Raw genomic sequence first — 27,858 nt, 5'->3', positions numbered from 1 at the left:
CACACAAACTGCCCTCAGATCCAAAGCGGAGCTTGCTGGACATCCACCACGGCCCACATGGGCTCATCCAAGCTCAGATGGAATCGAAGAACTGTCTTGGTTGGAAGAGTCCTTTAGTATCAAGTCCAGCACCACCAAGCCCATTAAACCATGTCCCCACCTTTCTTGAACACCTCCAGGAACAGTGACTCCACCACCTCCCTGGGCATCCTGATCAGGTTCCAATGCCTGATCCTGGGATTGGATCCCAGGTTCCAATGCCTGATCAATAGAGTCATAGAAGTGGAATAAGATAAGCCCTCTGCCACTCTCCACTCCCTGCTGGCACTGAAACAAGGAGAGAAAACAGGAGAAAAGCCTATCACTGTGAAATGAGAATGACCACATGGAGTCAGCCCAAAGGTCCTTCTAACCCAAAAAGCACCTCCAGCACTCTGGCTTTAAATTCAGCTTGGACAAGTCACCTTTGGATGGAGACATCAGAGGAGAGGAGACAATTTAACAGGAGCCTTAACCAGAAATGTAGGGAAGAGAAAGAACAGCACAAGTCAAAGCAGTCACTGCCTGCACTTCCATCCTGCTCTGTAGGAACTCCTGAAGTAAAATGAAGGGAGAAGAGGAGGGTGAGAGCTGAAGCAGACTCAGCAGTGTCCCCATCTCTCTGTAGTGCTAGGAAGAACATCTTGACAATGAGGGTGGGGAGGCACTGGGACAGGTTGCCCAGGGAGGTTGTGAAGCATGGAATCACAGAATGTGATCAAATAATGTGATGCTGTGCTCCACAACCTCCCTGGAGGTGTTCAAGGCCAGGCTGGAGGAGGCCTTGAGCAACCTGTGCTGGTGGGAGCTGTCCCTGCCCATGGCAGCAGAGTTGGAACTGGGCAATCTTGAGGTCCCTTCCAACCCAACCCATTCTATGAATCTACAAACCTGTGAGTGTATTTTTGCACAAGGAGCTGCCTGTAGTGTTGGGTTTTTTGCCGTGGCTGCCTTGCTCTTGCTGCCTGGAGTTTGAGAGCCACACTCTGCATCACCAGCAAGTCTGTGCTGGGTGCAGGGGGAGAGGGGGTTTGGCTGGCAGGAGCCAGCTCCAACCTCTCACAAAATAACACCTCGGCCCTTCCAGCAGCTTGTCATTTTCCTGTTGCCTTTAATTCCTGGAGCTGCCTTCATGTGAAGCTGTTACAGTGGGGTTGCTGTTACAGTGCTTGGTTTGGGAGCGGGAAATGCGATCCCTCAAATGCCTGTGTTTAAGGGGATGCAAATCAGCTCCCAGCACAATGCCTTGGGAACGGGGCTGGCATGCAAAACCCAGCTAGATAAATAAGGAGGGGAGGAGGGAGAGGCAAGAGGGATTGTTCTCTTCTGTAAACAACAGGAATTAATTGTGCTCACCGAGTGACAGATGGGTTAACATGAAAATCTGAAGTCTTTTTCACTGCGGGTGAAGCCTTCGCTCCTCTCTCTCCAAGTTGCAGTCAAACCCCGTTGCAGAGCGCGGCTGGTGGCACGGGGCGATGCCAGGGCACGGTGACAAGAGCTGTGACTTGCGGCTGTCCCAGCAGAGAGCGCTCGGGCTCACCGCCTCCAGGGCGCAGCTCTGCATCTGCAGCGTCTCTGGACCACATCTGCTCCCCCCAGGGAAACGCCAACCTCCCGCCGACCCTGGCACAGGGCAGAGGAAGGGTTACTGCTTCTTGCTGCTCTCACCACCCCGTCTGCAGCAGGGTGCTGCACCTGAGTGCTGCTTTAACGCAGCCGGCTGTGGAACATGGGGAAATGCAGAGAGCTGATCTCCCTAAATGCTTACCAGGAGCAGAACTCCTCCATGAAATAAAGGTGATAGAACAAGACAAACGGACTGAAATTGTGCGACGGGAGGGTTAGGTAGGAGATGAGGAACAATTTCTTTGCTGCAGGAGCAGTCAGGGATTGGAACAGGCTGCCCAGGCAGGTGGTGGAGTGCCCCATCCCTGGAGGTGTGCGAGAAGTCTGTGGCTATGGCAGTTGGGGTTTAGTGGCCATGGTGGCTGAAGGTTGGACTCCATGATCTTTGTGGTGTTTTGCAACCCAAACCATTCTGTGGTTCTGTGAAGTGAAGGCATTTCTCTGGCGGTGGTGTCCCAGCACTTGGCACTCATCAGCTGTGTGCATGCTTCTATATGGCTTAAATTATAGACTTCTCTTTGCTGTCCAGGTGCCAGCCAGGCACAGAGCACACCGGGAGCACAGGAGGGCACAGGCAGGAAGGCTGTGGTTAGCACAGAATAGGTGACACCAAGGAATTCCTCCTGCTGCCAAGCATTTAGGGAGATCAAGGCTCCTTGTTTGTCCCCAAACAGGAGGATTTTGACAAGAATCACAGCATCACAGAGTCACAGAATGGGTTGAGTTGGAAGGGACCCTAAAGATCTTAAGGGACCTTAAAGACCTTGAAGTTCCACTCCCCTCGCCATGGGCAGGGACACCTCTCACTAGACCAGAACCTCCCTGTTCTCCAGCTGCTCTTCCCACCTCTGCTCCAGAACAAGGCAGTGAGCTGAGACCTCTCTCTGCTTCATCCTCCCTCCTTCCACCTGCCCTTACGAAGAGAGGTTCAGCAATCAATTCTTCCGCGGTTGCCAAGCCACTTTTAAACCCCTTTTGTTTTAAAAGCAAGTGATAGAAGTGCAAATTCTTATTGTTGCTCTCTACGAGCTCGTCGCGAAGATGCTCGTTAACGAGCTCGCTTAATGAGCTTTCTTAATCTATATTTATCCCCTGTATACAGCTGTGTATCGATAGAGCAATGCACACACACCCACCCCAGCACAACGACAGCTGATTAACCACACATCTTTGTGACTTGGTAACTCTGCATGGATGTTGTTTTGGTTGTTGTTGTTGTTCCCCCCCACCCCCACCCCCCCTTTTTTTTTTCTTCCTTGGAAATTGGAGAGATAAAAGATTCGCTCTGGAATCAAATAATTCTCTGCATATGTGCTAAATGGGTTTGTTTATGAGGCTGAAGGATGTGAGTGTGTGTGCATGTCAGACAGATGGTGTGTCTGTTTGGGAAAGATACCATGAACTGGTGTCAAAATACAGGTTTCTAGGAGCTATTCTTTCCTTTCTGGGGCGGGGGGCGGGGGGGGGTATTTTTGCAAAGGCAAAGACAACAAAACTCCTTCTTGGTGTACCTTCTTGCACCGGTGTCATGCTCTGTGTCAACATGACAGCAGGCAAAGCGGAGGGTGCTGCCCCCCAGGGTTTCGAGCTGGGCACGGTGAATTCTCTTCAAGTTTTCAAAGTCCTGGGAAGTTTTGATAAGCAAATACAGCCTGGGCTCTGCTTCTCTATTGGCTGCGCTCTTCGCCGCCAGATTTTGACACAAATAATCTGATTGAAAAATCAGGGAGGGGAACAGGGGCAAGGGAGAGGAAGAAAAAAAAAAAAAAAAAAAAAAAAGGCAACAAACCAGAGAGAGGAAAAAGAAAAAAAAAAAAAAGGAGAAGTATCTATTTCAGCAGCCTGCAACTGAGAGAAAAAGTGGAAGAGGAGCCCAGAGAGAAGACGACGTCTCGCTTGTCTGGGAGGCTTCCAGGAGACTCCATCCAAGCGCAGTCCCTCATACAGGTGACTCATTTATGCTTCTCAACACTTTTCAGCCCGTTTGGCTTTCCTTCGTTTCTCTCCTATGCTCTTTCTGCTCTTTTTCTCCCTCTCCTTGCTTGTCTTTGCAGTTATTGTGGCTGCACCTTTCCTTTTTCTTCCCCCCCCCACCGAGGGAGGTCTCTTCCTACCTGGTTGATTCTATGGTTCTATGATCCCTTGGTGCTAATGATTCCCTCAAACCTTTTGCACTGATATTCCCAGCACCTAATTTGTCCTCACACATAAAAATGGGAAGACCAAAGCACAGTAACAAAAGATGTGTGAGTGGGCTCAGGCACCTGTGTCCTGGCAAGCTCCATGCAGCAGGAACAGCTTCTAGATGGAGGCTTTTGGACTTCACTTACCTTTGAGCTGCTCTTTTAGAGGGCCAGAGCACGAAATTCAGGAACCAGTTAATCTCTGCCAGTTTTGCTAGATGAGGATTCAGAGTTTCTCCTCTTGAGGACTTCTTGCTTCAAATCCATCTTTTAGTTTAGAGTTTCCTTTCACGTTCATTGTATTTCCATGGAGTGGCTTCGCCTGGAAGGGACCTTTGAGATCATCTCCTCCAACTTTCTTTTCTTTTAATTAATATTCTTTTGGCTTATTTTATTATTCACTTAATTTTACACTTGAAAAAGTAATTTTATTCTTTTTTATTTCATGATTATATGTTTTCATTTTATTAATGATTATTATTTCATTGCTTTCTATTTTTTTTGTTCCCTTCACTTTATTATCTTTTATCCACTTTCTTTTCTTATTTTTTCTTTCATGTTACTTATTTCATTTTATTATTTTATTTTACCTTTCATTTATTTCATTTTATTACTTCAACTTTTACTTCATTCACTTCATTTTATTCTATTGCCTTTCATTTATTTAGCTTTTTATTTTTAAATTATTTTATATCTTTTATTTCATTTATTTCATTTTATTATTTTACCTTTTACCTCTTTCACTTCATTTTATTATATTTCGTTTATTTATTTATTCAAAAATATTGTATTTAATTTTATTTCATTTAATTCTTTCATCTTTTAATCCACTTCATTTTACTTTATTACATTTTATTGCATTTCCTTTTTATTATTTGATTTCTTTAATGATTTTATTTTTCAATTTCACTTTATTATTTTGTCTTTTTGTTTCATTCACTTCATTTTCTTCTATTTTATTTCATTTCTTTTCATTTTAGTTTTTAACATTATTTTGTTGCTTTAATGATTTTATTACTTCAATTTTCTTTAATTATTTTATCTTTTGCTTAATTCACTTCATTTTGTTGCATTTATTTTTATTTGATTTTTAAATTTATTTATTTGTTTGTTTGTTTTATTTTATTTTATTATTTGATCTTTTGTTCCATTCACTTCATTTTATTATTTTTCTTCTTCAATATTTTATTTCTTTAATGATTTTACTTCTTTGTTTTTCTTTAATTATTTTATCTTTTGCTTATTTTATTTTATTTTTTTATTTTTATTTTTTTAGTTGTTCTATTTCTTTAATTTTATTTCATTTTATTTTCCCTTTTGTTCACTTCATTTTATTGTAGTTTATTTCTTTCTTTTTAAATCTTTTATTTCTTTAATGATTTTATTTCTTGGATTTTCTTTCATTCAATTATTTTATCTTTTGTTTCGTTCACTTCATTTTATTATATTTCATTTTATTTCTTCTTATTTTTTAATATTTTATTTCTTGAATGATTTATTTCTTTAATTTTATCTTTTGCTTAATTCCCTTCATTTTATTTTATGATATTTTGTTTCATCAGCCTATTTCTTGAATGTTATTTTATTTCATTATTTCTTGAATGATTTTATTTCTTTAGTTTTATTTCCTTTAATTCTTTTATCATTTGTTTCATTCACTTCATTTTATTATATTTTATTTCTTTTCTTTGCATTTTAATTTAAAAAATTATTTCTTGAATGATTTTATTTAATTTTATTTCATTTTGGTATTTTGCCTTTTGTTTAATTCACTTCATTTTATTGTATTTTATTTCATTTATTTTGTTTTCTTTTTTGTTCTACTTTTAAAATGATTTCTTTAATGCTTCCATGTCCACACTTTGATTTTATCATTTTATCTTTTGCTTAATTCACTTCATTTTATTATATTTATTTCATTTAGTTTTGTTTCATTTTTAGTGATTTTATTTTAAGCTTATTTTATTTCTCTAACACTTTTACTTCTTTTCTTTGATTCTTTTAGTTTTATCTTTTCTTTCATTTATGCTCTTTCATTTTATTCTTTCTCCACCCTCAGTCTCTAGCCTTAGTGATCAGAGTTAACAGCTTTCAGCACATGGAATCAGCTCCTTACAGACACTTCTCATCCACCACCAGGTTGATCCAATGCACTGAGCAGGAGAGCAAACGTCGAAGTTCACCCGGGAAGTGCATCTCTGTGTTAAGAGGATCTAAAATGTCTTAGGTTGCTCTGTTTAAATCTATCCATGGAAGGCTGAGGCAGAGTTAGCTAAAGCCAGTGGCTGTCCCAACTTGATGAAGAGCTAAATGAGGCTCCTGCAGAAGAAGTGCTTATTGCTGCAGGTGTCTCAGCACTTCCCTTCCACTCCTGGGACAAAATTTCCACCCAGAATTTGCTAACCCTCTGCCCAGTCTGGCCACAGCACTGCTAAGTGTTCTGCTCATTCTGCCCCTAAGAAAAAGCCAGATTTAAATGACTTCCCCCAAGTACCCTGAATTTTGCAGGGGTGGAGCAGTGGAGAGGTGATGAATTTTCCTGCCAATGGAGATTTGAGAGTGATTTTAGATGTAAATCCATAAACCCTCTTGTTTTAGTTGGGCTCTTAACAATTCCACACACAGGTGGTGTTCTCTTTCATCCTCTTTTTTCCCCCTCCTGTCTTCTGAAAGACAAACTCTTCTCTATTGTTGGAAGCTTCAACTTTACCAGAACAAGGAGGGAAAAAAGCAATATTCAGATTTAAATATAACCTAAACCATAGGAAGGAAATAAACCTCTTAGCCTAAAACTTTGTGCACTCAGCTCAACATGAAGCTCTGCAGCAACTGCAGTGAAATATTTCAGCTCAGTGTAGTGGGGGAAAGGGTTTTACCTCTACAGTTAACCTTGTAGATTGGAAAATGGCACTGCTTGAATTAAGAGGAAGATGAAAATCAGCTTTAGGATGGAATTTGTGCTGCAGATTGGGTTCTTGATCCAAAGTGGCCCAATCCTGCAAGCACCTGGTCCCAACATCAGGGGGTTGTGCTGCGAGGCACAGAAGGAACCAGAGAGAAGAACTCCATGGTTTAAGGTGACTCTTGTAGAGTAGAGTTAGAGGTTGGACTTGGTGGTCCTGAGTGTCTTTTCCAACCTGGAGTGTCTTTTTCACCAGTGATTCTGTGATAATCTGTCGTTGCTTTCACATTCTCCTATGGGTGAGAGCCTTTTATAGGTGCCATGCTGAGAAGTGAGACTTCACCAGGAACATAGGATCTGGTGAAATTAGGATCCTGAAGTCAGAAACCAACCCCTAAAAGCCCCTTTGCAATTTGGTTCTTGTGCAAGCTGCAGTGTTTGGGTCTCACGTTCAGAGTTTTGCAGGCGATTGGCTGCAAAGTCAGCAGAGAGCATGGCTGAGGAGGAAGGAATTTGGTGTTTGAGCCCAGGGAGGGAACACAGCACTGCTGGCTCCACTTTCAGATCTGACTGGGGAATTCAGAACAGGTTAAAAGAAGCCCTTCTAAGGTGCTTCAAGTTAGGTACCCAAAACAGTGAAGCAAAGCCTTTTCCCTTGGGTCCCTGTGGCTGTCTCTGCCTGAGGGCAGGTTACTACATTATTGCACAGCTACATGAATGACAAAACAAATAAGAATGCTCATTTGGATCCAGCAAAATGCCACCACACTTCCATTCTGGGGAGCCACTGCTGCCCCAAAGCAACCAATTCCCTTGGGTATCTGTCAGACAAGGGGGAAACTGCTGCCAGGAGGGCTGGCAAGAGTGAATTCCATTACCAACAACCCAAAAAAAGGCAGTTTAACATTTGGCTAAAGGTTGAAGCTAAATCCTATTGGAAGCTTCAATGGCTTTGAGATGCAGCAGAGTGTTTGTGGCACTCCTTTCCCAGTTAGCCATTAGCAGCAGCTGATCCTTTGCTGCTGGTGATCAGAATTTGAAGGAGAGTGAAGTGGTTGGGTTTTTTTTTTCCCCCCTCTCACAATCTGTGCTTCTAAGTTTTCCTCTCCGCCGGCTGCGTGAATCACAAAGACAGCCCAATGCAGTTGTTAATTAACCATGCTTTGGGCTCCCAGTTCCTGTTTTCTCTTTAAAGTGGGGTGGGGGAAGGTAACTTCCTTTTGTAACGTTCAGCAGCCTATTCAAGCTCGTTGTGCTCGCTGCAGGCCCTTATCAGCAGGCAAGATACTGGCCTGAATTTGACTTTTACATCTGCTGGGGCAAACGCAGCCAGAAAACAATTCCACCCACTCATGTGCATCAACCCTCAGAAAGGAGGAGCTGCGCCCAGTGCCTTCACCTACCTGCCATAAAACACTGCAAGATTGCTTGTGCCACTCATCTCCAGCCTCTCACTGTCCTGGCTGATGCTGTGGTGATCTTCTGCTTGTGCCACTCATCTCCAGCCTCTCACTGTCCTGGCTGATGCTATGGTGGTCTTCTGCTTGTGCCACTCATCTCCAGCCTCTCACTGTCCTGGCTGATGCTATGGTGGTCTTCTGCTTGTGCCATACATCTCCAGCCTCTAACTGTCCTGGCTGGTGCTGTGGTGGTCTTCTGCTTGTGCCACTCATCTCCAGCCTCTCACTGTCCTGGCTGGTGCTGTGGTGGTCTTTTTCTTATGCCATCCATGTCCAGCCTCCAACTGTCCTGGCTGCTGCTGTGGTGATCTTCTGCTTGTGCCACTCATCTCCAGCCTCTAACTGTCCTGGCTGCTGCTGTGGTGATCTTCTGCTTGTGCCATACATCTCCAGCCTCTAACTGTCCTGGCTGATGCTGTAGTGATTTTCTGCTTGTGCCATACATCTCCAGCCTCTAACTGTCCTGGCTGAGCTGCCCTGCTAATCCTAAGAGGTCTTTTAGCTGGTGGGCAGAGAGAGTGACTCTTCAGCAGACATTGCTGGGTGCAGGCTTTCATTCCATGTTCAATAATTCGCTTCCAGAGCTTCTTCCTCCCACTGTGTGGGAAGCCCAGGGAAATTAGGTGGTTAACTTACACAAAGAAATCCAATGTCTGAAGTGTGCTGCTATGAATGCCTTCCATTGTGGACTCTGGTCCTGCCCCACCACATGGGAAAATCCCTTTGACATGAGTGGAAATTCCATGTAGAAAGGGTTTGTGGCAGGACTGGAACTTGGGGCACATCTTTTATTGCAGAGCACAGCTTGAAGCAGAGATATTCCATCTGGCACTGACAAGGAGCAGCAAGACCCTCTGAGCTAAGCATTCCTGCTAGGAGGTGCACAGGCTGAGCAGGGTTATGCTGGATGCAGAAGGGTAAAAGAATCACAGAATTGTTTGGCTTGGAAAAGCTCTCTAAGATCAGCCAGTCCAATCAGTGACCCAACACCAGCATGGCCACTAAGCCATGTCCCTAAGTGCCATGTCTACAGGTTTCTTGAACAGCTCCAGGGATGGGGACTCCACCACCTCCCTGGGCAGCCTGTTCCAACCCTTGGCCACTCTTGCAGCAAAGAAGTTTTCCCTGGTCTCCATCCTAACCCTCCCCTGGCACAGTGTCAGGCCATTTCCTCTCATCCACCTGAGACAGGGAGAAGAACCTTCCAGTAGCTTCCCTTCAGGTATTGGCAGGCAGCTGTAAGGTCTCCCCAGAGTCTTCTCCAGGCTGCACACCCCCAGCTCCCTCATCCTTTCCTCACAGCAGAGCTGCTCCAGCCCTTGGAGCATCTTTGTGGCCTGCTCTGGACTGACTCCAGCAGTGTCCTCCTTCTGCTGGGGACACCAAAACTGGAGGCAGTATTTGAGGTGAGGTCTCAGCAGAGCAGAGTCAAGGGGCAGAATGCCCTCACTTGCCCTGCTGCCCACACTCCTCTGGCTGCATTTCCTCCCCTTCTATCACTTGACACTAAGGAGAGGAGACCAACTCCCACCTCACTGCATGACCACTCCCCTGTTTGTGCCAAGCTGGAGGCATTTCTGTGCCCGCAGCCTTTTGTCAGGCTAAGATACATGGAAGGAGCCTCACTAGGCAGTACCAGGAGAGCAAATACAGCAAGAAACTTCAGTGTCCCTTCCCTCAAGGGCATGTTTAGGGTTTGTGCTCAGGATCGTTTTGTCCTCGTTCTAAAATTAAGAAATCCACTCCGGGGCTCTGCTTTCTCTCATTCATCTCCAGTTACATGCAAATTACTTGGGGGAGGAAAAAAAAAGCTGAAGAAAAGCAAGTGAAGAGAGGAAAAAGCAAGCTGAAGTAGACACCAAGAGTTATCCCTTAAGTCCCAGATGAACAGTGGGAATCTTAGAGACCAGATTTAAGGAGCCAGCTCCAGCTGCATTTCCAAAGGCAGCTGGGCTGGGGAGCATCTGATCCTGCTGGACATCAGCCCACCTGTCCCAGCAGAACCACAGAGCCATGCAGCTGGGCAGAGCCCCTCAGGAGCACCAGTTCCAGCCTAGAGCCCTACTCTGCAAGATTCACCTTAAACCATCTCCCTAAGCACCACATCCAAACCACCCTGAAACACAGCCAGGCTGGGGGACTCCACCACCTCCCTGGGCAGCTTAGTCCAGTCCCTGACCACTCTCTCTGTGAAAAACTTTATCCTAATGTCCAGTCTAAACCTCCTCAGCCTCAGCTCGAGGCCATTCCCTCTTCTTCTGTCTCCAGTGACCTGTAAGCAGAGCCCAGCAGCAGCCTCTCCACAATATCCCTTCAGGTAGCTGTAGACAGCAATGAGCTCTGCCCTCAGCCTCCTCTGTTTCACACTACCCATCCCCAGCTCCCTCAGTCACTCCTCATCAGATTTATTATCCAGGCCCTTCCCCAGCTTTGTTGCCTTCCTCTAGACCTGCTCCAGCACCTCCACATCCCTCTTGTACTGCAGTGCAGACCTCAGAATTCCACACTGCACAGCCCTTCAGCTGCAGGCACCCCTGGCAACGTGGCCCTTGGATCTCTAAGCCAAACCCATGCTGGGCTGTGGGTTCTCTCTAGCATGGAGGGGGTAGTGTGAGCACTTCTGTACCCTGGGCAGCAGAGCAGATCTTTTTCCCATCCCTGACTGCTTGGGGTTGCAGGAGCCTGCATTGAGAAGAGCCTGGCTGGGGCACTTAGTGCCATGGTCTGGTTGATTGGCCAGGGCTGGGTGCTTGGTCAGACTGGACAAGCTTGGAGCTCTCTTCCAACCTGCTTGATTCTAGGATTCTACACAGACATTTCAGCTCCTTCTTGCTTCACAGGAGCAAATTTTGTGCCTTGGTTTTGGTCTGTTTTTTTCAGTGAGTAAGTCAGTTCCACTTCAACTGCTCACAGTAGCAACCTAAAACGCAGCAATTCACTTTCCCATCAATGCAGCCAGGACTTACTGCTGGCTTCTGCTATAAAATGCACCCAGATTTGCTTTTAGTGCTGCTATCCTGAACAATTGCAAAGGAAAATGCAAATATGCATGCAAATAAGGTGCCAGCTGATGCTGCTGTACACAAGCCCCAAGCCTGCTGTCACCCTGCACCTCCACCAGAACAGTTAGCAGCCGTGGGCAGCGGGCACAGGGCGGGCTGGGCTCTGGCTAGCTGAGATAACAGCTTCAGTGCAAGAGAATTTGGTCTGATTAAATGTCAGCATTTGATGCTCCCCAGCCCTCGTTTCAACCGTTTGTGAGATTTGAGTCAGATCCAAAAGGTGACCTCCTGCACCCAGAGTCCAACATCCTCGAGCTACACACCATGGCTGGGGGCAGTTTCTGCTCCCCCTCTCCTAGGATTGATGTTTCTATCCTTATTGTTTGGTTAGGGGACTGGAACATCTCTCCTATGGGGCTTTGTAGTCTGGAGAAGAGCAGACTGAGAGGGAATCTCATCAATGCTTCAAGGGTGGGTGGCAGGAGGATGGGACCAGGCTCTTGTCAACAGGTTGGACTCGATGATCCCCAAGGCCTATTCCAACTTGGTTAATTCTGTGTGCCCAGTGACAGGACAAGGGCTAAGGGGCACAGACAAGAAGTTCTTTCTAATCATGAAGAGGAACTTCATTAATTGAAGAGTGGCAGAGCACTGGAGCAGGCTGCCCAGAGAAGTGGTAGATCTCTGGGAAGGTTCAGAACCTGCCTGGACATGTTGCTGTGTGACCTTCTCTAGGTGGCCCTGTCTTAGCAGGGGGGTTGCACTCAATCATCTCCAGAGGTCCTTCTCAGCCCCTACCATCCTGTGATTCTGTCTGGCCATGTCATGGCTTAGGCTCCTGCTCCTCTAGGTGCAGTACAAACACCAAGGCAGACCCTTTCTCAGGGGAGTGATCTCCAGCCTGCTGCCCTCTCTCTGTTCTCCCAGGGAGGGTGAAATCAGATGCACCATGTCCTGTAGCCAGAGCAGAGAGGGCCTGGCTGCTGCTGTGTCTCTGCCCCAGCCACAGCTGTGCTCTGGAGCAGAACACTCCATTGCAGTGTGCTCTGTGTCTCCACTACCACTCAGAGAGCAATAACCTTTGCCTCAGCCCTATAGGGTAAACTGCAAAGTGTCCCCTCTGTGGTTGGCCTGTAGCCTGCAATCCCATCTTCACTCTGTCCCATCTCTGCATTCTCTGACCCAGATTGTCCCACAGGAAGCTTTTCAGTTACCCCACTCCACAGCCTCTATCTGTCCCTAAACTGAGATCCACCACAACCTTAAACCCCAGCAACCCATCCTAGTGGGAGAGACCTTTGAGAGGGACTGTGCCCCTAGCAGAAGAGTTTTCATCCTCATCACTGCTGATCTGTGGGGGGAACAAGTAGGAAATTCCCCCCCTGGAGCACAGAGCTTGACCTGCTGTGTTTGTGCCCAGCAGTGGATGGGAAATGCCACGCTCCTTCCTGGTGAAGAGCAAGAAGGCTCACACCTACCACCGGCACCGCTGCCTGGAGGATGACCTGCCTGTGCTCACCTGGCAGCCTGGGACCTCTGCCTTCACTGGTGAGTCAACCCAGCCCTGGGGCTTGCAAGGCTACACCAGAGCAAATCAGCAGTTGAGCAGACAAGCTAAGGGAGGGAGACAAGGGAACAGACAAGATGAGGGAGGGGAAGAGCAATAAGGGCTTCACACAGGGATGTCAGGCCAAGGACAAGCTGAGGCCCTGCTGTGTGCCCTCTTTCCCTAAACCAAATCCCCTCTGCCCCACTGAAGCCAGCTGTAGATCCTCTTTTGTTTCCTGCTGCATGGCAGGGGAGATTTGAGAGCTGAGCTTGCTGTGTGCAGTTGCTCACCTTTGGGAAGGATCAGCAGTGCCAGGCACCTGGCAGCTGGGAGTGGATTATGCACTTGGTTGTCCTTCTACAAACTCAAAGCTCTGCCACCTTGATCATCTGCTTGTGCTGTTCACTGCCCACATTCCTTCTGGACCTACTGAGAGTGGTTTAGGTTGGAAGGGACCTCGAAGCTCAGCCAGTTCCAACCCTCTGCTATAGGCAGGGACACCTCCTACTAGAACAGGTTGCTCAAGGACGCACTCAGCCTGGCCTTGAACATCTCCAGGGAGGTTGTGGAGCACAGAATCACCCAACGTGATCAAAGATCACGTTGGGTGATTCTGTGCTCCACAACCTCCCTGGGCAACCTGTGCCAGTGTCTCACCACCCTCACTGCAAACAACTTCCTAACATCCACTTTCAATCTCCCCTCTGCCACTTCAAACCCATTCCTCCTCCTCCTCTCATTCCCAGACCTTGTCAATAGTCCCTCCCCAGCCCTCCTGGAGCCCCCTTCACATCCTGCAAGGCCACTCCAAGGTCTCCTCCAAGCCTTCTCTTCTCCAGGCTGCACAGCCCCAACTCTCCCAGCCTATGCTCACAGCAGAGCTGCTGCAGCCCTCTCAGCATCTTGGTGGCCTCTTCTGGGCTGGCTCCAACACTTCCATGTCCCACCTGTGCTGGGGGCAGCAGAGCTGCACTCAGGACTGCAGGTGGGGTCTTGTCTACCTCACCACCTCCTGATGGAGGAAACTTAGAACTGGGGTGAAAAAATACTGATGCTAATATAACACTGTGAAAGGAGTCCTGCATGCTCCCAGCTGCAGGTCCAGCTGCTGTGTGCTGTATTGACACCAAAAACACTGCTTCTGGCTCTGCCTGCTCTCCTCCCTCTGCTCCTATCCATGCTCTCCCACAGCCATCCAGGCAGTGGCAGGGCTGGGGCAGTTATTTTTGCCTTCAAGGCACCATTCAAATTTGCTGTATTCAAATCTAGGATCAGTTTACTCTTTGTCCTGGCCCTGCCTGTCCAACCAGCCTCCAGCCCTACAAAAAGTTTGATGAAAGAGGTGAGGCTCAAGAGGGCTCTGGGCAGCCTGATCTAGCTGAGGCTGCCCCTGCTTACTGCAGAGGGGCTTGGACTAGATGACCTTCAGAGGTCCTTCCCAACCCAGACCATTCTGTGACTTTCATTTCCATTCCTGCTGCCATCCTTTGGCCATTTGCTGTGTCTCTGGGGTCTGGACAACAGGTGAATGTTGTCCTTCAGCAGCCCAGTCCCATCCCCAGCAGAAAGGAGGCAGCTCTGTCTGATCCTTACTGTAAAGCCTGCTTCTGACAAGTGCTGCTTGGTCTCCTTAAGGCAAGGGAGCTGAGGAAGGGTCTGGAGAACAGGGCTGGTGAGGAGCAGCTGAGGGAGTTTAGTCTGCAGGACAGGAGGCTGAGGGGAAGCCTCATTGCACTCTACAGCTCCCTGAAAGGAGGTTGCAGTGAGGTGGGGTTGGGCTCTTCTCCCTAGTATCAGGTGACAGGAGGAGAGAAAATGGTCCCAAGTTCTGCCAGGGAGGTTTAGGCTGGAGATTAGGAACAATTTCTTTGCTGCCAGAGTGGAACAGGCTGCTCAGGGAGGTGGTGGAGTCCTCATCCCTGGAGGTGTGCAAGAAACCTGTGGCCATGGCACCTGGGGCCATGGTTTGGTGGCCATGCTGGCACTGAGCTGAAGGTTGTGCCTGATCATCTTAGAGGCCTCTTCCAGCCCAAACAATGCTCTGATACTATGACAAGCCTGGAGAGAGGTGTGCCAGCAGGTGAGGTTCCATGGCCACCTTTGCAAAGCAGTCACCTCCCCTCTGTGCTCCCCTGCTTGGCTGCCCACACACTCAGGTGAACAATGCTGGCCTCTGGGAGGGGGGTGAGGAGGTGAAGCAGGTAATGATTGTTAGCTACCCCCACCCATGGCAGTGGTTTTAAGCAGGGAAATGGTTCTTACAGACACAGGGCTTCATTTTCTCTGCCTCTAGAAGACACCAAGGGTTCTGCTGTCATTTCTTCCTGCTCCTCTCTACTTTATCTCATCCTGCTTGGAATTTCCCTTTGTCAGCAATGGGCAGACCTTGATTGCCTGCTGATTACATCACCCTGCAATGAGTGTGGGCTCACATGGCCAAGCCTGAGTTCATAACTGAGTGCAAAACCCCACCTCAACAGGCTCTTACAGGGAGCATAAACTAACTGTGTGATTGCAGCCACAGGAGACAAGACACCAGAGGACATCCAGAAACAGGATCTGGAATGTGTGGTTCTAAAACAAGAAAAGGACCCTCCTGACCTGAAGGAAGAGAGTGTCCCTGTCCAGTACCTCAGCAGGATGCTGCAAGGTCCTTCAGCTCAAGGTCTGGTATCCAAACCCACAACTGCAAGAGGGCAGGGCTGGGATGGTTTATGGAGCCCCCAAAAGTGGCTCCAGGTTTTCAGTAGTTGGCAGCTCTTACTTTGAGGCCAGTGGTCCAAGGTGCCCTAGGCAGGGCTCATCAAGAGCATCCTGTGTTTCCCTTTGTGGTTCTACTCTAGGTCAGCATCTCACTGAAGGTTGATGCTCCAATTCCTGATGAGTGAGCCTCCAAATCTCAAGTACCAATGCAGCTCTGCCCTGTGGAGCTCAAAGCAGGTGTCCAGGTGATGCTTGCTCTGGACACCACATGAAGCAGGGCGGGAGGGGGTTCAGAGTCCTTTAGCATCCCCTCTCCCATGACATTTCCTCAGCTTGAAATCAAAACCCTAATAGAAACTTTGCATGGAGATCAGGATTTGAATCTAAGGAGGAGGAGTTACCAACAACCAGCAACAGAAGAATGGGACACAGCCTCAAGCTGTGCCAGGGCAGGTTCAGGCTGGATGTTAGGAGGAAGTTCTTCACAGAGAGAGAGTGATTGGCATGGGAATGGGCTGCCCAGGGAGGTGGTGGAGTCACTGTGCCTGGAAGTGTTCAAGCAAAGCCTGGATGAGGCACTTAATGCCATGGTCTGGTTGCTTGGGCAGGGCTGGGTGCTAGGTTGGACTGGCTGAGCTTGGAGCTCTCTTCCAACCTGCTTGATTCTATGAACTGCAAGTCCCAAGGTCAGGCAGGACATTAAATGGTACCTGGGAGCTTTTTAACAGGTGCCCAGCTGCAGGCAGTGGTCTGACACTCACTTCTCCTTTTGCAAACTCAGAGGTGGCCATCCCAGGCCTGCAGGTCAAGGACTGCACCGACACAGCAAGCACCCCTACCTTCTACAAACCTGGCTTTTCCTGGGACCCCTACCACCTGCCCTACAACTACAGGCAGATGTCCTCCAGCATGCAGTCAGCCCTCTTGGAGCACCCAGTTAGCCTGTACGGAAGCCACCTGCTGCCAAGCACTGACCCCCCCCTGGACTACAGCATGCATTACTCCTCAGACATGGACACCTACCACTGTGTGAAGTGCAACAAGGTGTGGCAGAGAGGAGAGCCTCAGGGGTGGGGAAGGCCTGGGGTGATTTTCATTGCATGCACCAGATGGATGCACCAAAGTGCAGTGCCTGCAGCTCAGAGTGGGAACCTCCTTGTTGCTGTCTACTACTACCTGAAGGGAGGTTGTAGCCAGGTGGGGGGTGGCCTCTTCTCCCAGGCAACCAGCAACAGAACAAGGGGACACAGTCTCAAGTTGTGCCAGGGGAGGTCTAGGCTGGATGTTAGGAGGAAGTTCCTGGCAGAGAGAGTGATTGGCATTGGAATGGGCTGCCCAGGGAGGTGGTGGAGGCACCATCCCTGGAGGTGTTCAAGAAAAGACTGGATGAGGCACTTAGTGCCATGGTCTAGTTGACTGGATAGGGCTGGGGGACAGGTTGGACTGGATGATCTTGGAGGTCTCTTCCAACCTGGCTGATTCTATGGTTCTATGATTCTAACCTGACTGGGGCACAAGGGCACCAGGAATGAGGTCATTTCCATGGACCACAAGAGGGAAGACTCAAGGAGGAGGAATTGAAAACAGAGATGGAAACACAGCCACCTCATGTGACAAAACCTGACTGCCCTTGTGCTCTGCAGGTGTTCTCCACTCCCCATGGCCTGGAGGTGCACGTCCGAAGGTCGCACAGTGGGACCCGGCCCTTTGCCTGCGACGTGTGCGGCAAAACCTTCGGCCACGCCGTCAGCCTGGAGCAGCACACCAACATCCACTCCCAGGTGGGCAGCAGGTCTCCAGGGACCCAGCTCCCCAGCCCTCCTGCCTGCTTCAACCTCAGCTGTTGCTCACTCCAGTGGAGAGGAAGTGATATTTCCTAGGTCCCCGAGGTGATGGCACTCAGCATCAGTGCCAGGACCTCTGAAGATCATAGATCTTGGTCTCACAAATCTTAGGCTGCCCTTAAGAGTTCCTTGGAAGGAAGGATCTTTGCTGCTGGTTCTTCTGTGCCTCACCTCCTCCTAGAGGGCACAGGAGCCTGCATCACAAGATGCAGCCCATTTCCATAGGTAACCATCCCCACGTGCTTTGTGCTGCACCAAGCATCAGGCCACCAGCCCAGGAGATTTGCTTATCAAATCCAGTCTTAACTCTCTCAACACCCTTCCAGCTCTGTCTTGCAGCCACAGACATCCTGTGATTCTCCTTCCCTAACAGGAAAGAAGCTTTGAGTGCAAGATGTGTGGGAAGACCTTCAAACGTTCCTCCACCCTCTCCACTCACCTCCTGATCCACTCAGACACGCGGCCCTACCCCTGCCAGTACTGTGGCAAACGCTTCCACCAGAAGTCAGACATGAAGAAGCACACCTACATCCACACTGGTGAGCAGCACTCACTGCAGGGAGCAGCACCAGTCACACTGGCACCCAGTGGGGTGGCCTGGAAGGGACCTTAAAGAGCAGCCAGTTCCAACCCCCCCTGCCGTGGTGATCAGGCTGCTCGAGGCCATGGCCAACCTTGCCTTGGACCTCCCTGGGCAACCTGTTCCAGGGTCTCACCACCCTCACTGGAAAGAATTTCTTCCTAGCACCCAACCTGAATCTGCTCTCCTCAAGCCTCAACACATTCCCTTCTGCCCTGTCACCACAAGTGCTTGCAAGAAGTCCCTTCCCAGCTCTCCAGCAGCCCCTCCAGGTGCTGGAAGGCTGTTCCAAGGTCTCCCTGGAGCCTTCTCTCCTCTGGGCTGAACAGCCCCAGCTCCCTCAGGCTATCCCCACAGGGGATGTGCTCCAGCCCTCTGCCTGTCCTTGTGATGCGATTCCCAGTGAGCAAATGCTAACTGGAGTCCATCATGGTGCCAGACACAGAGATTCTGAGCTGGGAAGCAGTGTCCAGAGGCACTGCACAGCAAGACAACAGAAGGGCTAAGCATCACTCAGCCTCATGCCCTCTTGTGTGGGACGAGGAGGTGGTTATTGAGCAGCCATGGTGCATGCCGTGGCTGTCCCCAGCCCTGGATGCAGGCAGTGCATGAGGTCACACGGCTGGAGAAGGCTGCCTCTGGCTCTTCTCCCCCTCTGGTGCTGGCTCAGTGTGCAGACACTTCAGCAGGACACTGTGGCTGGCAGCACCCTGATGCCCAAGCGTACCCAGTCAGGTCTGAGTCTGCTGAAGGCCATTTCCAGCTGTTCCTCTCTCAGCTTTTCTCACCATTTTCTCTGCCCTGCAGGGGAGAAGCCTCACAAATGCCAGGTGTGTGGCAAAGCCTTCAGCCAGAGCTCCAACCTCATCACTCACAGCCGCAAGCACACTGGCTTCAAGCCCTTCAGCTGCGAGCTCTGTGCCAAGGGCTTCCAGCGCAAGGTGGACCTGCGGAGGCACCGAGAGACCCAGCACAGCCTCAAGTGAGGGACAGCTCCAGGTCCTTGCTGCAGCTCCCACTGCCAGTGCATGCTCCAAGCAAGGAGACCCTCTCCAGCACCTCCATCCAGCATGGTGCTGCCCACTTCATAAAGCTCCTGCAGCCTCCCAAGCACTGGCAAAGTCCTGTCATTGGCTTTGGTGTTCTGGCACCCCAGGGCCTTGCACGACCCAGCAGGTGACAAAGAAACCTGTGGGAGCTCTCACTTCCCAAAAATTCCTCCTTTGGAGGAGGAAGTTTTTCCCTGTGAGGGTGACAGAACCCTGGAACAGGCTGCCCAAGGGGGGTGTGGAGTGTCCCTCTCTGGAGGTATTCCAAACCCACCTGGATGCATTCCTGTGTGATCTGCCTCGGATGACCCTGGCTGTGGCAGGGGTTGGACTGGCTGAGCTTTCAGAGTCCCTTCCAGCCCCTGACATTCTGTGATCCAGCTGCAACAGCCCAGACCTGTCCTCTTCTGCTCAAGTGCAAATGCAGAGGAATTCCTCCAAGGCCACTCTCACTCTGGCTTTACACCACCTGCAGAGCCCAGTGAGGTGGGAAGCCCCGGGCCAGTGGCAGCACCAATCTGTGCCAGGCTGGTGCTGTAAGCAATGCTCTGCTTTGATGGCTGGGGAGATAAGGCATGCAAATAGATTCTGTTCAACCCGGACAGGCCTTCGGCAGAGGCTTGCCCAGGTGATAAATTTGGGCAGCAGACACCTCAAGTCTTTTTCTCTCAGCAGAGCATTTACTGTGCTCAAGTGACAAGTTAACTGTGCTGTATTTTTAGCTTGGAGTGGGAGGAAAACACTGAAAACCCAGCTCCTAGCCCTGGCTGCCAACAGGGGTCTCTAAATGCCTTCCTCACATGCACCATGCTGCAAAGATCTGGGCTTAGTGGCAACCAAACAAGCTCCAGGAAGAGCCATGCCTGGAAAAGCTAACATTGGCCATGTCTCAGCACCGTGCTGCTCTTGGAATCCAGGCTGCTGTGTCCCACAGTGTTTCACTGCCTGCTGGACACAGCAATTTAAAGCTGTCCTGGGCAATCCTGTGGCACTGCAGGGTCAAGGGTGGCCCTTAGATATCAAAGTCAAGCAAGAGTTCTGCTTCCCAGCCACTCTCCTCAAGGAGGAAATGACCTGGGCACGTTGGCAGAGCATTCAAGTACCTTACAAATGTTGTGCAAGCAGAGCAGTGAAGTTTCCTCCTCCTTCCAGGTCTAGGGTTTGAGACAAAGCACTGGAACAAGAGTCAGTCACTCTCCAAGCTCTGTTTTGTTCTCACTGCATAACCTTTGGCAAGTCACTGCCTGGGGCTTTTATTTCTCCACCCTCCTGGTGATGAGGAGTCATTGACTCAGGTCTGTAGAGTCCCTCCGGTTCTCAGCAGGAAGGACAAAGTGCTCCCAGTCAAGCAGGGCATTGTGGCAGCACACAGCCCTCTCCTCCATCCTTAAGCCCCCGGCCTTGGACAGTGAGAGGGGTGGGAAGCAGCCTGGAGAAGGAGCTGTAGCAGCAGCTTCACTCCAAAGGCTTGTGCAGGTCACCAGCATGGGCAAAGAAGAAACTGTCCAAGTGGGAAAGCAAAGCATTGCCAGAAGAGATCTGTCCTGCCCTCAGCTACACTGCTGTGAATCCAAAGTTCTTCCTCCCCAAACCTAAAATGTACTTGCCCCTGGCTTCTGCTGTGCCTAAGCTGTTAGCCATTGATATGCATTCTGGAAGCTCAAAGCAGAGGCTGCACTCCTGCCTTCACTTACAGCCTGCAAATATGTATTTAAACCTATCCTAAGGTCTGTGTTTATTGCACTCTATCAGGCAGTGCCAAGATGGACAACCTGCTGGGACTGAGCTGATAAAGCTGTTCCCTCACAGCTCCTGGGCTCACACAGTGTCCTTCATCTTCAAATCACCCATTTCAGGAGAGGCTCATACTGGGCTCTGGAGGTGCAGGTGGAGGGGATGGAGAGGGGGAAAGGAGAAGGGAGAAAACACAGCACTGCCCCGGCTGGTTGGAGGGGAAATGCAGATGGAAGCTCACAGGCAGAACAGGGCTGCCAAACTTCGACATGAAAGAAGATGAATTAGAGAATTATGGAACAGTTTGGGTTGGAAAAGACCTCCAAGATCATCACATCAACCTAAGACCACTGTGGCCATTAAATCACATCCCCAGGTGCCATGACCACAGGTTTCTTGCACACCTCCAGGGACGAGGACTCCACCACCTCCCTGGGCAGCCTCTGCCAATCCCTGACCACTCTTGCAGCCAAGAAATTGTTCCTAATCTCCAACCTAAGCCTCCCCTGGCAGAACTTGAGGCCACTTCCTCTCGTTCTATCACCTGATACTAGGGAGCAGAGCCCAACCTCACCTCACTGCAACCTCCTTTCAGGGAGCTGTAGAGAGCAGTGAGGTCTCCCCTCAGCCTCCTCTTCTCCAGGCTAAATTCAAGGAGCAGGGACAGATGAACAGCTCTCAAAGGCTGATATCAGGGGACATGAATCTTCAGGGTGAGAGGCTGGGGGACAGGCAGCAAGGCAGCTGTGCAGAGCAAGAGGGCTGTGCAGCTGCACCCACAGCAGATGACATGGGATTGTGTGCCCAGCAGGTGATGTTCTCAAAGCCTCTGCTAGAACTCTGCTGTCCTTCCCTGGGTGCTGCCAGGCCCAAATCAGGGCAAGGTCTCTGGGGGGATGTGTAACCTGTGACAGAAGCAGGTCCCCAGGTCCCAGTGTGCCCCCAGGCACACATCTGAACCCTCTCACACAGGTACAGATGCACAAAGCCTTACCCAAGCTAAACTCCTCTCAGCTAATTAAAATTGCTGCCAAAACCCAATTGCAAGCCCTGTTTGCTGTCCCACTCCCCACAAGTGGTGGTGTCAGGGCAGTGGTTGGACAAGATGACCTCAGAGATCTTTGCCAACCAAAACAGTTGTACCATCCTAAAGCTGCAAACAGAAAGATTTAAGGAGCATGCCAGTGTCTGATCTGCTCAGACAACCCTCCAGCCCCAAAACACCCTGGCACAGCAGCACAGACTTCCCTGTCTGTGTCCTGGGGACAGCAGGTGTGCCTGACTCATCTGAACCTCCCCAGTTGGAGCCATCCTGGCACAGCACCATGGCAAAGCTGCCTGTAAAACTGCTCATAAAAGCAAATCAGCAGCTGGTTCCCCTGAGCCTGCTGAACAAGGGCTGCGGCAGCCAGCAGATTTCCATCCCTATCTTTGATTTCCATGCAACCTTCACCAGGCAAGCTGTCCTGAGCCTGTGCTCCTCACCCCTGCCAAAGCCCAGGTCACCTCAGCTCTGGCCTTTACTCCCCCAGGAGCCCAGGCCAGGCAGCTGCTTTCACCACTGAGAGTGGTTACTGAGCCCAGCAAAGGCTGAGGAGCAGCTACCCTGCAGCACTGCCAGCCTTACCCTTGCTCAGGAGGAGCCCAAGGAGCACATCCCCAGCAGAGGCAAGGGCTGCTTGGCAGGGGTGGGCAGCCAGCAGAGAAACAAGCTGGCATGGCCTTGGCCAGGGTGCTGCTGAAGAGCCCTGCTCAGGAAAACATCTCTGAGGCCAAAGCAGCCTGGGGGGGTCCAGGTTGAACAATTGCCAGAGGCTGGGAGCATATCTCCAGGGGTACAGGCTGTGGATGGAGGGCAGCTGGCAGAGGCACCAGTGAGACAGAACTACTGGAGTCAGGAGGTGAGCTGAGAGGGGAGGAAGAGGAGAGGGAATCCACTTCAGAGTTTTCCACTGAGGCTGGAAGCAGTTTTTACCTCGAGTAATTTGGTGCCACTGTCAGACCTCAGCGTAGCAGTGCCTGAGCCCCAGCCCTCCTGTGGGACTATGGATGTCAGCTGCTCGAAGGGAGAACAGGCAGAACCCCACAGCCCCTTGGTCACTGCAGTCCCTGACCAGGGAGAGCCATCCCCTGAGGAAGAGGCTGGAGTGGGACAGCTTGGCTCTGCTCCTGAGCAGGCAGCAGCACACTGCACAGCTCCCTGGGCAGACATCTGTGCTGCCTGAAGCTCTGGAAATGCAGATGAAGGAGCAGGGAAGGGAGCACAGGTCACAGGGTGCCAGGGGTTGGAAGGCACCCAGAGACATCATCCAGTCCAACCCCCCTGCCAGAGCAGGGCCACACAATCGAGCTCAGGGCACACAGCAACACATCCAGACAGGCCTGGAAAGGCTTCAGAGAAGGAGGCTCCACAACCTCTCTGGGGAGCCAGCATCACCCAAACCTCACCACACCAGCCTAGGGAGAGCTTTCTGCTCCCAGCGTGGCACCAGCCCCGGGCAGAGCTGCTACACAGGGTGGGCAAAGGGCATCCCTCATCCGTGGGGCTCCTGAATCCACACAGGGTGCTCAGCACCTGCCAGCATCAGGCAATGCCTGTGACCAACTCCAAGGACACTTGGGCCTTGCTCTCCAACCATGCAAATCCTCCCCAGTGCTGACCTCTGAGGACAGCCCTTTCCCACCACCTTCCCTTGCATCTCAACAACCCAAACGATTCTGCTCAGTCAGTCAAGGAAACAGATAAAGAAAACCCCCAAAATCTCAACTAATCTTTGTGGCTGAAGAAAGAGCTGATTGCTTCTGCCTCTCTCCAGCACACCCTGGCTCCTGCACTTCCCCACTCCTCCTCCTCCTTCACACCTTTACCACCAGGGAAAGCAAAATCCTGGTCTTTGGGCTGCTTTGGTTAGCAAATGAGGGACATGCAAAGCAATAACCTCAGGCCTCTGCCAGGAGGAGAGAGAGAGAGAGGCCTCAGTGTCTTCCAGACAGCCTTCAGAGGCTCAGAGCAGCAGCCCAGAAGTACCACGATGAGGAGCAGATCTAAGATTGGACATGGGATGCATCTTCCACTTGCTAATGAAGCCAGTCCCAGGAGAGCTGCAGGAAGCAGAGTGTGGTCCCAGCCAGCACAGCATTAGCTGGAGCTCATCTTCAGGTTGGGTTACAGAATCACAGGATAGAATAGGACCTCTGGAGGTGATGGAGACCTCCCTGGGCAGCCTGTGCCAGTGTCTCACCACCCTCACTGCACAGAACCCTTTCCTAACATCCATTTCAATCTCCCCTCTGCCACTTCAAACCCATTCCTCCTCCTCCTCCTCTCATTCCCAGACCTTGTCAATAGTCCCTCCCCAACCTTCCTGTAGCCCCTTTCAGATCCTGCAAGGCCACTCCAAGGTCTCCTCCAAGCTTTCTCTTCTCCAGGCTGCACAGCCCCAAGTCTCCCAGCCTGTGCTCACAGCAGAGCTGCTGCAGCCCTCTCAGCATCTTGGTGGCCTCCTCTGCACTGGCTCCAACACTTCCATGTCCTGCTTGTGCTGGGGGCTGCAGAGCTGCACAGAGGACTGCAGGTGGGGTGTGAGGAGAGCAGAGCCAAGGGGCAGAATCCCCTCCCTTGCCCTGCTGCCCACACTGCTCTTGCTGCAGCCCAGCACAGGGTTGTGTCTGGGCTGCACTCCCACTGCAGGCTCCTGCTGAGCTTTTACCAACCCAGCTCCCCAGGGCCTGTTCCTCAGGGCTGCTCTCAGCCATTCCCCACCCAGCCTGGAGTTGTGCTTGGGATTGCACCGACATTGCTGTCTGCTGGTGATGGCCTGGTCCAGGAGCAGACAGGGAGCTAGACCTGCCTGTGCACACCACATCTGCTGTTGCAGCACTCATTCTGCTGGCAGAGCAGAGCTCTGTCCCCGCTGTTTGCCCTGCAGTGCCATGGGCATGCAGCAAGGACAACCCAGAGCAGCCGAAGCACTTCACTAATAGCTAAATCAGTTGCCTCTGTGCTGGATGACAGCTAAAAAACTCAGAGCCCTGCAGAGCTCCTGAGCCCTCTGACAGCCTCCACGGCCACACCAATCTCAAGGCTGCACCCCCAGAGCTGAGCCTTGAGACCTGCCCCAAGCATCCTGCCTGACCTCAGGCACCACAGGAGCGCCGAAGTCACTCAGCACACTACGGAGCCCCCAGAAAGCTTCACCTCCATCTGGGGGGGAGGATAATCATTCCCCCTCTGCCCTTCGTTTTGCCTGTTTATTTCAAGGGTGAGATAGTCAGGAAGGAGCTGCCCCTCCTTATCTGCCACACGCAACCCCTGGCACGCTGCAGCCTCCGCGCCGCTGCCGTGCCAACCACCGCCGGGGGAAACTGAGTCCAGCAAAGCAACCTCCTCCTGCAGCTGCCCTGCAAAGAAAGCCTCTGAGCCTGCACAGCAAGAGCCCCAGCACTGAAGGCACCACACTGCCAAGTGCGTGGAGAAGCAGAGTGTGAGCAGAGACAGAGGATCAGGCAGACGTGAGCAGGGTTTCTGCCAGTGAACAACAGGAGCAGCAGAGCTGGGGACGGGTGCTGGGAACATCCCACTCGAGATGGTTTGGATGGTAGGGGCTGGAAGGCAGCTCTGAAGATTAGAATCACAGAACCAGGCAGGGCTGGAAGGGACCACAAGGAGCAGCCAGTTCCAACCCCCCTGCCATGCCCAGGGACACCTCACACTAGAGCAGGATGCACACAGCCTCAGCCAGCCTGGCCTTAAACACCTCCAGGGATGAGGTTCCCACCACCTCCCTGGGCAACCCATTCCAGGCTCTCACCACCCTCATGCTGAAGAACTTCTTCCTAACATCCAGGCTGACTCTCCCCATTTCCAGCTTTGTTCCACTCCCCAGAGTCCTGTCACCCCCTGACAGCCTAAAAAGTCCCTGCCCAGCTTTCTTGTAGCCTCCTCAGGTACTGCAAGGCCACAATAAGGTCCCCTGGGAGCCTCTCTGTGCAGCCTGCTCCAGAGTCCCAGCTCCTTCCAGTGACAAAGTTTCTGCCTGTGTTAAGGCATTTTAAGAAGTCTTGCTTCAATTCAAGCACTTCTCAATCTGGTCCTTGGGCTGATTGTGACCTGCTGGCCCAAGGGTGATCTGTGTTCACCCTGCCAGAGGCAAGGGGGGCAGAGGGCAAGAAAAGTCCCCAGGAATGGGGAAATCTGAGGCTGGGGAGGAGCTGAGCATGCACTGGGCTCAGCTTTGCTCTGATAAGTTTATCAAGCACTGCCAACTGCTAACTGTCAGTCGGAGAAGTCAGCCTGTTAGGGAGGAGGAACAGCTCCCAGGGCGAGATAGGACAGCCCAAGCCTTATCAGAGTGCCTGAGCCAAAGAGGGAACCGGAGAGTGAGCACTTTCCAACCACTTCATCCGAACAGCAGACAGATTGGCAGGAAAGGTCCTGTCAGCCAGCAGGGAGCCCCCAGCCCTGCAGACAGCCTGGAAGTGCAGCAGGAGAGCTGCAGATGCGAGCAGTGGGGGCTGAAGTGCATGAGGTTGTCCCAGGAAAGCTGCCCAGGAGGCAGAGTTGGGCTGGCAGCAGTTCAGCTGCTCTCTGAGTGAGCTGCTCCTGCTGGTGCCTGGAGAGGCACTTCTTGCCCAGGCTGCCTCCTCCCTGGCTCTGGGAGGAGAGTCCAGCACTGGAGAGCAGCACCAGACACTGGGTTTGGGGTGCAGAGAACTGCTTTATCATAGGATGGGAAGGGACCTTTGGAGAGCATCTGGTCCCACTCCCCTCAAGTCCCCAGGGACAGCTGTGACTGAGCTGCAGGTGTGCACAGAGCCCCATCAAGGCTGACCTCCAGTGCCACCACCACCTCCCTGGGCAACCTGTGCCAATGTTCCACCCCCCTCACAACAAAGAGCTTCTTCCAAAAGCCCAATCCAAACCTGCCCTGCTCCAGGTTCAAACCACTGTGCACAGTCCTGTGCAAACAGTCCCTCCCCAGACTCCTTCTAGACCTCCTTCAGGTACTGCAATGGCACAATAAGGTCTCCCCAGAGCCTTCTCTTCCCAGGATTAACAACCCCAGCTCCCTCAGCCTGTAGTTGTAGGTCATTTTTGTGGCCTTTTCTGAACCTGCTCCATCCAATAGTAAAAAACTCTCAGGTGAAGAGCAGAGGAAAATCCTGAGCTTTGCCATCTGAGCTTCACACCCACCCCTGGGGCAGCAATAACCAACTCCATGTGACTGCAGCAGGGAGGTCCTCCTGCGTTTGGAGGAGCTCCCCTGGCCCTGTGCAAGCTCTGTCTGTAGCCCTCAGCCACGAGAGGGAGGGCCAGGAGAGATGCCCATGTGGCACATCCTGAGCTTGGCTTTGTGCAGGACAGAGCTGGAGTCAGCTCAGCAGCTTCACCATGCTGCCTGTCTCAGCCAGACCACACTGCCAGCAGCTCACTGCTCGCCTACAGCACACAGAGATGCCATCCTGCATCTCAGCCCCCTCTGGGGCTTTGGCTGGGCACTGGGGGCCTGGGTCCTGCTTGCACCTAAGGAATTTACTGAGAGCTGGCTCCAGTGCAAGGCCTGACCTTGTGCTGGGAGGATGGGCTCACAGTTTGCTGCCTGGGGCAAGTACTGCCCCAGACTCTCTCTGAAATGAGGCAGGAAACCTTCTGCAGCAGCAACATGTTCTCCACAGCTACCTGAAGGCAGGTTGTAGCCAGGTGGGGTTGGGCTTTTCTGCCAGGTACCCAGGGACAGAACAAGAGGCCACAGCCTCAAGCTGTGCCAGGGCAGGTTCAGGCTGGACATTAGGAAGAAATTCTCCACAGCCAGAGTTGTTTAGCATTGGAAAGGGCTGCCCAGGGAGGTGGTGGAGTTACCATCCCCAGGGGTGTGTAAGAGGAGGCTGAGTGAGGCACTTAGTGGCATGAGTTAATTAGAAGGTGATAGGTTGGACCTAATCTTGGAGGTCTCTTCCAGCCTGGCTCATTCTGTGTGATAGGGCAGGGTCTGCCTGGTGGGAGCTAGGCCCTCAGAGGGTCCTTTTCTGGAAAGCAACATACCTAGGGAGCAACTGAGGTCCTCCTCCAGCACATATCTAAGGCAGCACAGAGGCCATGCCCTCAGTGCACCTACTCCTCTTTCTGAAAAGACAGTCTGGTATCTGTAGACATCTGAAGTCACACAGGATGAGTCACAGCCCTG

The 27,858-nt window shown here is 51.2% G+C and overlaps 2 protein-coding genes and 1 long non-coding RNA gene across 4 annotated transcripts in view; 2 read left to right on the top strand and 1 right to left on the bottom strand.

Annotated features, from left to right (window-relative positions):
- Positions 1-27,858, top strand: part of RPL7A (ribosomal protein L7a) — a 233,057-nt gene that overhangs the window by 29,992 nt on the left and 175,207 nt on the right. The gene's annotated exons all lie outside the window — the stretch shown is intronic.
- On the bottom strand, positions 155-4,432 carry LOC135190317 (uncharacterized). Its single transcript, XR_010308479.1, has 4 exons — positions 3,999-4,432; positions 3,180-3,378; positions 1,396-1,665; positions 155-327 (listed from the first exon to the last, which is right to left on the bottom strand). It is a non-coding gene; the product is annotated as an uncharacterized LOC135190317 (long non-coding RNA).
- GFI1B (growth factor independent 1B transcriptional repressor) lies at positions 3,455-18,999 on the top strand. Of its 2 annotated transcripts, none has more exons than XM_064171556.1 (7): positions 3,455-3,615; positions 12,639-12,763; positions 15,283-15,429; positions 16,249-16,511; positions 17,111-17,248; positions 17,685-17,850; positions 18,699-18,999. In XM_064171556.1, exons 2-7 carry the CDS (start codon positions 12,649-12,651, stop codon positions 18,875-18,877), a joined length of 1,008 nt encoding a protein of 335 aa, XP_064027626.1. In that variant the 5' UTR covers positions 3,455-3,615; positions 12,639-12,648; the 3' UTR covers positions 18,878-18,999. The 2 variants fall into 2 exon arrangements, with proteins under 2 accessions (XP_064027626.1, XP_064027625.1); XM_064171555.1 differs by having other exon boundaries at positions 12,636-12,763.

This window comes from Pogoniulus pusillus, chromosome 35, assembly GCF_015220805.1.
Source record: "Pogoniulus pusillus isolate bPogPus1 chromosome 35, bPogPus1.pri, whole genome shotgun sequence".
NCBI lineage: Eukaryota > Metazoa > Chordata > Aves > Piciformes > Lybiidae > Pogoniulus > Pogoniulus pusillus.
Note: the sequence above shows the minus strand (reverse complement) of the source record. Positions and strands in the feature narration are given on the sequence as shown.

What these genes read in the sequence shown, in the direction of transcription:
- GFI1B (XM_064171556.1), top strand. Translation starts at nt 12,649, where the DNA reads ATGCCACGCTCCTTCCTGGTGAAGAGCAAGAAGGCTCACACCTACCAC. An exon ending in GCAAGGTCCTTCAGCTCAAG is followed by an intron (nt 15,430 to 16,248) that starts GTCTGGTATCCA and finishes TTGCAAACTCAG; the next exon opens with AGGTGGCCATCCCAGGCCTG. An exon ending in ACACCAACATCCACTCCCAG is followed by an intron (nt 17,249 to 17,684) that starts GTGGGCAGCAGG and finishes CTTCCCTAACAG; the next exon opens with GAAAGAAGCTTTGAGTGCAA.